The sequence below is a fragment of the Fringilla coelebs genome (assembly GCF_963513975.1).
Source record: "Fringilla coelebs genome assembly, chromosome: 28".
NCBI classification, from domain to species: Eukaryota; Metazoa; Chordata; class Aves; order Passeriformes; family Fringillidae; genus Fringilla; species Fringilla coelebs.
In genome coordinates, this window is record NC_140054.1 from 1,817,404 (window position 1) to 1,827,260 (window position 9,857).

At 54.1% G+C, this 9,857-nt stretch overlaps 1 protein-coding gene across 1 annotated transcript; it reads left to right on the forward strand.

Annotated features, from left to right (window-relative positions):
- Nucleotides 1–1,357: 1,357 nt before the first annotated feature.
- EDN2 (endothelin 2) lies at nt 1,358–6,959 on the forward strand. Its single transcript, XM_084222613.1, has 5 exons — nt 1,358–1,489; nt 1,766–1,898; nt 2,965–3,084; nt 4,132–4,236; nt 4,966–6,959. The coding sequence occupies exons 1-5, from the start codon at nt 1,432–1,434 to the stop codon at nt 5,075–5,077; spliced, it is 528 nt and encodes a 175-aa protein (XP_084078739.1). The 5' UTR covers nt 1,358–1,431; the 3' UTR covers nt 5,078–6,959.
- The last annotated feature ends 2,898 nt before the right edge of the window (nt 6,960–9,857 follow it).

Genomic DNA, 9,857 nt, shown 5'->3' on the forward strand with positions numbered 1-9,857 from the left:
CATCCCCTCTGGCCTCTGTGCCCCCTCCCTTCATGCCCTCTGTGCTCTCCTGTGCAGTTCCTTTGCTCCCGCTGGTTTCTCCCTGCACACACCCCCTGTGTGCATTTTGCAGGAGCACAGAGAGGAATTCCCACTGCTGCTTGGACCGAGGGAATGTCAAATCCTGCAGACTTTTCTTGCAGGACTGCAGTCATCACCTGTGTTACTTCCACGAGCTGCTGTGAGCAGAAGCTCCGGCTCAGGAGCCGTTTTCCTCACTCTCCCTCGCTGCACTTTTCCTTATTTCCCTTTCCTTTCCCTCACACGTGTTCCTGTGCATGAGACCTCACTGTGGCTGCAATTGCCACCACCTTGCCCATGACAACAGGGCCATAAAAGCTGAACTGCGCATGGTAAACAAATAAAATACACTCCCTTTCCCAAGAAGCTTTTGAGAACCTCTTGCAAAAGGCAAACACAGTGATTTCGCTTTTCCAAACCGCTCGCAGGGTTTGCCCGAGGTTTGCCGTGCCTGGAGCTGCCACTCCGAGCCGGATCTGGTGGTCCCAAGGAATTCAGGGTGCCTGGAAGCTGTGATCCATCCCTGGCGTGCTCAGGACCCAACACTTCCCCGGTGGAATTTCCTGCTTCTGCCTGACACAGCACGGGCAAGGTGAAGGGCTTTGACTCCTCCTGGTGCATGCCAGGAGGTGACTGTGCCTCACATGATTCGCATCCTAAAAATGTGCAGATAATGCTGAATGTGCCACAGGGATGCCGAAGCGAAATTAGACGGTGCACGGGCAGATTTATTGCAAGAAACTTTAATTGCTCAACATAGCAAAAGTCTTAAAGTTGATTTGGAGGAAAAAATGGGGGAGAGAGAGAAAGCCAAGACTGTCATTGCACCAACTGGGCAGCAATTTCGAGTGGGCTTATCAATTTACATTTTTATTAAAATAAAGTAAGTCAAATTAACACATTTCAAGTGAAAACTTGACTTTGATCTTGAACCCTGCCCGGTTGGTGCAGTTTAAAGCATCCCCCGGGGCCGGGGGAGGTGCGGGGGTCTCCCGGGGGGCCACTGCCCGCAGACACCCCGCGCTCGCTGCCTTCAGAGCGCGCCCAGCCCCGCTCGGGGCACACTCTGCCTCACCGCATCCCGGCCCCGGAGACTTTTCCCACTCCCCGGCGCTTTCTCCCCGGAGCTCCCCAGGCAGAGGAACGCGAGGATTCCTCCGGGGAGGAGCGGGGGGTCCGCGCCCGCCCCACGCGAGCCCGGCGTTCCCCGGGGGCGGAGCGGGTGACGCGCCGGGCCGGGGCTATAAAGCACCTGCCGGGCGCCCGCCGGCTCCAGACGCAGCGCGGCGGCTCCGCTGGAAGAGCTGGCACGGGAGGAAAAGGAGGAAAAGCCCAGGAGAAGCCGCGAACCGCCAGCGCAGAGCCGCGGTCATGGGCAGCCACCCCGCCGTGCTGCTGGCGCTCGCCCTTTGCGCCCTGCTGGAAGCCGGTGAGCTCCGGGCTGGAGCGGGGCTCGGTGCCCCGGGGGTGCCCGCAGGGGAGGGGGGATCCCCTGCGCCCCCTCGGCGCGGGGAGGGGGCCGGGGGTGCCCGGGGTGGGCGCGGAGGCCGCGGGTGCTGTGCGGGACCCTCGCTCCGGGGAGCCCCCGGGGCTGTGCGGCACCGGGACATCGCGGCGACACTCAGAGGGGACACACGGACGGGACTCTCAGAGGGGACACACGGACTCATGGCTCAACCCTCCCTCCCTGTGCTGCTTGCTGCAGGTCTGGGCCATCCCCCGGCCGAGTCGCACCTGGCCGCGCGGCCGAGGAGCAAGCGATGTTCCTGCAACAGCTGGCTGGATAAGGAATGCATCTACTTCTGTCACCTGGACATCATCTGGGTCAACACACCTGGGTGAGCAGAGCGCGGCGCTCGGGGAGCTCTGCTGATGGGCAGGGGCTGTTCCTTCTGCTGGAGAGGGTGGGAAAGGCTCCCGGTGCTCCGGCAGCACCTGCTCCAAGGTGCACGGCCAGCCCAGAAGGGGACAAACCGTGCTGCTGCTGCTGCTGCTGCTGCTGCTCAGGTGTTTGTCCATCCTCCGGGGCTCGGGGTGAAAGCACAGGGCGCTGCTTCCTCCCGGGCTCGGCTTTTCCTGAGGTTTGCACCTCTGCGAGCCCGCAGCAACACCGAGATGTTGTGGCCGCGAGTCAGGAAAGTTGCTCTCCCCGCTCGCACGCGTAACCCTGGCTGCTGCCTGCCAGGATTGTTAATGAGACAGGGGTGGGCTGGCACTGCGGGCCGCGGCTGCCAAGTCCTGCCCTCAGGAATGCCGGAGCAGCTTTCCCAGCGCTTTCAGACCAATGGCCATCGCACTGGAGCACAACACATGCGCTCAGGTGTGGTTATAATCGTGCTCGCTGACATGAATTTACAACTCACTGCTTGCTCGGGGAATAGTTGCAGTCGCTGCCAATCCTGCAGCCTCTGGGAGAGGAGATTGCCATCAGAGATGGAGCAGGAGCGTGCTCGCAGCTCTGGGAGCAGGCTGGGAGCACCAGAACCCTGAGACTCCTAGGGCTGTGCAGTGCCCTGTGTGTTAAAGCTGCGGGAAGGAGAGCGCTGGCACCTCGGCTGTGCCGGGGCTGCTGAGCTGGGCCAGCCCTGCTCCTCAGGAGCTGTGCCACCCATGGGAGCTCACCCAGCCCGTGTGGCAACCCTTGCACGGGCACCTGGGCTGCTGCAAGGAGAGAAAACTCCTGTTCCCAGCCAGCACAGAGCGGTCACCTCCCGGCAGGGAGGGGTGGGGTGGGAGAGGAGCTGGAGTTGGAACCTCAGACCCATCAGTGACCTTTTCACCTTCTGTCTGTAGATGAGTCTTTTATTATCCTGGCACTGGCTTGGCTGCCTCCCAGGACCCTGGTACAAACCTGCTGGCCAATAAAAAGCTGGTGGCATAGCTGAATTCCTTTGTTTTTCCCAGGCACACCGCTCCCTACGGCTTGGGCAGCCCGCCAAGGCGGCGCAAGAGGTCGGCGGGCAGGTGCGAGTGCTCGCACTCCAGGGACAGCATCTGTGCCACCTTCTGCCACGGCAGGCCTGGGTAAGGCTGGGGGTGTCTGCTCGGGGGGTTGAGACAGGCAGGACTCAGGAGCTCCCTGGGGATGGCTCTTTGCCAGCAGCTGGGACTTGTCTGGTGGCTTTTTTCTCCCTCCCGAGAGCCCTGGCGGTGTCACCGAGGGGTTTGGGTGGGCAAGGTTCCCTTCAGCAGCTGAGAGGCAGCAGTGTCACCTCCATCCATGCTCCTGCTGCTGCTGCCAGGAGGCTGGGGAAGCTCTGGGTGTGCTGGTGGGGACGGGACAAGTGAGGGTGTGGAGCTTTGGGACACCAGTGTCCCCTGCTCAGAAGGGAGAGCTGGCAATGCACCACTGGGAGTGGGGACAAGTGAAGGTGTGGATTTTGGGACACCAGTGTCCCCTGCTCAGAAGGGAGAGCTGGCAATGCACCACTGGGAGTGGGGACAAGTGAAGGTGTGGATTTTGGGACACCAGTGTCCCCTGCTCAGAAGGGAGAGCTGGCAATGCACCACTGGGAATGGGGACAAGTGAGGGTGTGGAGCTTTGGGACACCAGTGTCCCCTGCTCAGAAGGGAGAGCTGGCAATGAACCACTGGGAGTGGGGACAAGTGAGGGTGTGGATTTTGGGACACCAGTGTCCCCTGCTCAGAAAGGAGAGCTGGCAATGAACTGGGGTGCATTTCTGAGACATCAGTGTCCCCTGCATGGCTCAGAGGGGAGCAGAGGACTGCTCCAAGCAGCCAGATGTCCCGTGGCCACCTCTGTTTCTGGTGCCTGTGGGGTGTCAGTTCAGCTCCAGCAGCGCTGCTGAGGGGAGGTGAAGTCACTGTGGATCTCTGTCATTAATTCCACAGCCAGGCAATAGTTACAATCCCCAGTCATTCATTTTGCCTGTGAATAGGGGAGCTCTGGCACGGGGGAATAGCAGTCAAAGTAAGCCCTGAATAGCTCCCAAATAACTGCAATTAACCCTTCAAAGCCGTGCATTCAGCTGTCTGTCACCGGGCCAGGCTCCCCCTGAGCTCCCCACAGCCTGGCTGTGGGTGGCTCAGGCTTCTCCTCTTGCTCTTTAGGTACCTCCAGAGTCTGAAGCTCCCCGTGAGCTCTGGAGCATCAGCGAGGTCTCTGCAGAGCGGTGCCACGAGGCCTCCCCATCATGGGCTGCTGAGAGCTCTCAGGTGAGCAGGGCACCTGAACCCACTCTGAATATTCCTCATGAGCACTTGAAGATGTGTGGCTGTGGCCCCAGGCTGCAGTTCCCGCTGGGATCTGACCTTCTGCCTCCTCCTGTCTCCTCTAAATGAGGAGGTTTGGCTGTTTCTGCTCCCTGTGGCACTGAAGGCTCCACCTGAGGAGCCAGGGCTGCGTGTGCCCTTCCCAAAGCACAGCAGTGTCACACAAAATGTAATTCTTGGTTGGAGTGGGGAGTTCCTCTGATGTGGGACAGGCAGGTGGGTGATGGACAGAGGAGGGAGAGGGGGATGGCATAGTGTAGGAAGATAACTTATGGGACAGCAACTTTGGACCAAAGCTCACTTTGGACAAAGCTTTTCTAAGCCCACATCTGGGAATTGTGGGGAGAAACAACTCCAGGAGTGTAGCTGAGCTAAAGGGAGGTGGCAACTTAATGAATTGGTGACAATTAAATCAGAGGCAATGGGGATGCTTTCTGAAAGGCAGATTTGGGGAAGCAGCACTTTGGGTCATCCTCAAACCCTCTGACACCTCGTGTTTGATGGAGCTCCACTGTGCCTTAATGGAGCTGCAGACAAAAATTCCTGCTCCTCCTTCCCCATCTCCTGCCTCCCAGCAAATGGTGGTCAGGGGTAGATAAATGCCATGATGTGGGGTACTGAGTAGGGGGCAGGTGGGCTGGAGAGTGACCACGGTGTCCCTTCTGTCCCCAGGGACCTCAGGGTCTCCAGCCCACGCTCCGGCAAACGCCAGCAGCGCTCACAGAGGGACACACAGCCACCAGCTCTGCCTTGGGAAAAAACCATCTGGAAGAAGAAGAGATAAGAGACAGGGGCACACCGAGCTCACCAGAAGAATTTGGAGTCCTGTGGGTGCCACCAGCTCTGCTGTCTGTTGTTAGAGCTGAAGGGAAGGCCGTGAGTGGAAGAGAAGGAGGTGGAAGTCTCCGTGTTCCTGCTGCATGAACCAGCGCTCAAGGGACTGCTGCAAAGGGAAAAACTGTCTCTGCAGCCAGTCAGAGAAGTGTCCTGGAGCTGAATTGTGCCTTTTTGGATCAGGCAAGGGTCGTGCTGGAGCAGCACTGTGCCCTGGAGCCCTTAGCAGGGGCTCAGCCAGGGGTTCTGGGCAGGGCTGGACCAGGGACTGAGCTCTGGGCAGGGCTCAGCCAGGGGTTCTGGGCAGGGCTGGACCAGGGACTGAGCTCTGGGCAGGGCTCAGCCAGGGGTTCTGGGCAGGGCTGGACCGGGCAGCACGGAGCCCAACACTGCCCTGGGCTGCTCTGCTGGGAGCTGTCCAAGCCTGGCCCATCCAGAGGGGTTTGGCTGCTTGCTGCAGTCAGGGATGAGCTGCCTCCAGCCCGAGCCCACTTTGCACTATTTTCTCCTGTCAGTCAGTGCCCATGGATGAGGCTGCCATGGTGGAACAGCTCCCAGTTTGTGTTCAAAGTCTATTTCATCATCCCCTGGAGCCAGCTGAGCAGTCAGGGGCACTCAGTGGCGGAGAAGTCTCTGGGGTGGATTTCCAGCAAGGTCCTGGCTGTGGCTGAGGGCAGGATCAGCTCCCCCAGGGATGGCACCAAACCCAGGAGGGGCTGCTGGGGGGCTGGGTTTGTGCAGGAGCCCCCAGCCCCACAGGCAGGGCAGGGTGAGCAGAGCCCTGGCGTGGGTCAGTGACCCCATCTCATCTCCTTGGACATACCCTCAGTGAGGACTGGCAGCTCCTGGATATCCCAACATCCTCCCAGCTGGATAGGCTGGGGCAGGGAAAGGGCACACAAAGCCTGGCTTGCTGCTTGGCTTAGGTCAGCTCTGAGCCAGGCTCTGGAGAGTAAAGGAGCAGTCAGGGCCAGCAGCTCACCGTGGGGAGGGGAATGCAGCAGGGGAGGGAAGGACTGGCTGGAACAGGGGCTGGAACTGGGGGATCTCCAAGGTCCCTTCCAACCCAAAGCCCTGAGACTCTGTAAGGGAGCACAGCCCTGCCTGAGCTTAGGCTCGGGTTTAAACCCAGCTCTGCTGGCCCAGGGGAAGGAAGGAAACATTAGGGAAAAACACTGAGCCTGGAAACCAACCTGGCAGGCAAAGGCAGCCCCAGGAGCCGTGTCACAAACGCACTTTTGTTTGCCTGGGCAGCCTGAGCTCTGCAGGGAGCCAGGGCTGTCACCTGGGCAGGGCAGGTAGAGATCTGCTCTCCATTCTGGGTCCCTCTGCTGCCCACGCCAGGATTGCACAGGAGCTTTGGAAAGGCTGCTTGAAGTTGGTGGTGGACCAAAATCTGTGGCTGTTGCAAGTGGAGTCCCAATGGACAAGAAAAAGAATTCCTTGATTTTGCTTTAAGCCCCAGAGAGGGGAAAAATAAGACCAGTCGATTGTGTTGTGGATGAAAGAGCAGATTAATCATTTGGTCCCCAAAGCTGCAGAGAATCTGTTTTTTATCTTTGACCTTCTGAAGGTTGGAGTCACTCTAAAAAAACCAAAAGAAGAAAATCCTGAAAGGGTTTGTTCCAGAGGAAATTTTGCACATGGTTTAATGTGAGTAATTTAAAATAAAGCTACTGCTGTAACGTACTCTGTCAATCTCCTCGTGTGTGTCATGTCCCATCCCTGAGTGACTTACTGCACACCTGCCAGATGTAGCATCCTGAAATCTGTATATTTATTTAAATCTATTGATTTTTTTTAGGCAATGTATAATTTGTAATAAATAATGACAACGGTCAATGGTTTCCTTCCTTATTGGGGGTGGTGGGTGAGGTGAAAGGAATCCAGATGGCCAAAAGAAATGGGAAAGGGAGTGGGAAGGGGAGGCTGGGAATGGTCCTGGGCACATTCCAGTTCCAGGTGAACCCAGCTAGAATCCTTCTGGCTGACTCAAACATTCCTTAACTTCAACACCTCCTTCCTTCCTGCATTTCTCTGGCAGCAGGGATGGGGATTTATCCCCAGGTTTGTGGATGTGGGGCCAGTTTGGATCCTCGTGCTGAGGGATCCTGGTGGTGTTTGCCCATGGCTGAGTCCAGTCCTTCCCCAGCCCTGTGGCTGTGGGGTCAGCAGGGCAGGGACTGGGTGTCAGATCTGGGAAGGGATCCTATTATTATTATTATTATTATTATTATTATTATTATTATTATCCCATCTAGAATCCATCTGGCTGACTTAAACATTCCTTCATAATAGATTATTCCATCTATTATAATCCCATCTAGATCGGATTGGAAATAATAATAATAATAATAATAATAATAATAATAATAATAATAATAATAATAATAATGCCTCAACTAGAATAATTTTCATTATTATTATTATTATTATTATTATTATTATTATCCCATGTAGAATCCATCTGGCTGACTTAAACATTCTTTATCTTCAATAGATTATTCCATCTATTACTATCCCATCTAGATGGGATTGGATATTATTAATATTACTATTATTATTAATAATAATAATAATATTTATTTATTTATTTATTTACTTATTTACTTATTTATTTATTTATTTATTTATAATTTTTTTTTTATTTATTTAAGTTTAAAAGCCATCATCTAAAAGATTATGTGAAGGTGCTGAAGGCTCAGGAGGGGCCCCAGCCTTTCCTATTCCCTGATTTTCCTGGCTGAGCTGCCTCTCCCATGGCCAAGCCTCCACCCCAGGGCTTGGTGTGAAAACCAGAGTCCATCAGATGTGACAATAAATCATTGTTCCTGGGACTTTAATGGGAAAGGTACATGATAAAAAGGAGCTGGAATTACAACTAACAGGGGAAAAAAGTACCTTGGAGCACTGCAAATTCCCCACGTGGTGTGTACAATATCCAAAGCATTGCTGGTTGGGGGCTATGTATAAATTATGTATAAATGATGAACAGGAACTGTTAGGAACGGCCTCCTCAAAACTGATGCACCATAAAGTAAAAGCATATTGACAGCAGTTTTATTTAACTACTGTAAGTATACATATTTTTGGTTAAAACAGTTTATTTTTGTGAGTTTGTTTCTTTTGAATACAATATTTGTTTGTAAGCTTTAAAACACAATGTATAGAGTTGTACAATTAAGTTTAGAACTTCTAAATATTTTGTTAGATATAGCTTAGGGAGTTATTTTAGCCAAGTAGTTAATACGCTGACCATTGTTCTTACTTTTCTATTTACATAATTTTTCTGCTGACCAATCTCACAGCTGCTGCTCAGCTCCAATCTCAGCTCTGCTGTCTCTGAGCCTGCCTTCTGCAGACTGAATGAATTCCCACACAAAATTCTCCCCTTCTCTGCCCAGCTGAGCTCCAGAGCAGGCCTGGGATTGTTCCCTTCTGCTTCATCCCACAGGGTCCTGCTGGGGCTCACTGCAGTGATGTGAAATGGGGTGTCCTGGTTCAGGGCAAATTTGGTAGAAAACCTCCAAAGGGGCCCCTCCAGAAAGCAAACCCACACAGCCCAGTTCAGGAAGGATTCGTGGGAGAGAAGTGGAAAGAACCTGTTTATTGAACAGGCACAGCACCCCCAGCACACAGAATGAACAATACCAGGTGACAGCACTCTGTCACTGCTCTGACAAAGGTGACAAATCCAGAAAGTCTCTCTGGGGTGGTCGCTCTGGTATCAGTCCCTCAGTGCTGGGGCAGCTGCTGCAGCCACAAGGTGCAAACTCTGGGTGTGCCCAGGGCCCAGCCCGGAGCAGGCTCGAGGGGTTCCAAAAAAGGGAAAGGAAAAACAGTCCAGGGAAAAATTCAGACTGGTTAGCTAAAGTGACTGATGAGCAGGAGCAAAAAGCAGGAGCAAAGCAGGAGCAAAGCCAAAAGCCAAAGCTGCACTGTGCACTGCCCCGTCTGTGTGTCCCGCCAGCCGTGGGGGAGCAGCTGATAACAAAACCAAACCAAACCAAACCAAACAAAACAAAACAAAACAAAACAAAACAAAACAAAACAAAACTTTCACCCTTCAGAGCCAGTTGTGAATGCACAGAACACAATATCCAGCATAAACACATAAATGGGGGTACAAGCATCATAACCTCACCCTAGGACAGAGGGAAATGAGGATTTTCTGCATTTCTCAGGAAAGATTTCTCCACCTCTGAGAGTCCACTGAGCCAGCCCTGGGATTTTGTTTGTCCTCCTGAAGTCCCAAAGGAGCCTTGGCTGGACTTTGGTCTCAGAGGGGAAATATCCCAGTGTGGGGTGCTCAGAGGCTCCTGGCACCAGGGGATCCCCACATTTTGGGAGGTGGGCCCACAGGAGATGCCCTCCAGCTCTTCCATAGTGTCTGGTCTTGGAGCAAAGAGGGAAAATCTGAAATAAGCATTGAGGGGGGGCGAGGCTGAGAGTTTCTTGGGGATGTAAGATCAATTATCAGAGGAAAATTTGACGTAGGAATAATGGGAAATATTCCAGGGAGGTTCCCCCACATTCAAGTGGGGAAACTTTGGACTCAGCAGAGAGAAGCAGAGAAAGAAATCCTAAAAAGTGCCTGATCCCAAAAGCTCAGCAGAGCTCCTTGCTGGGAATGTCCCACAATGCCCCTCAGTGCCACCAAGGACTGAGGGACAACCTGGGCCTGCCAACCTCTGAGCAAAGCCTTGGGCACAGCTTTAATTAGCAGCCCT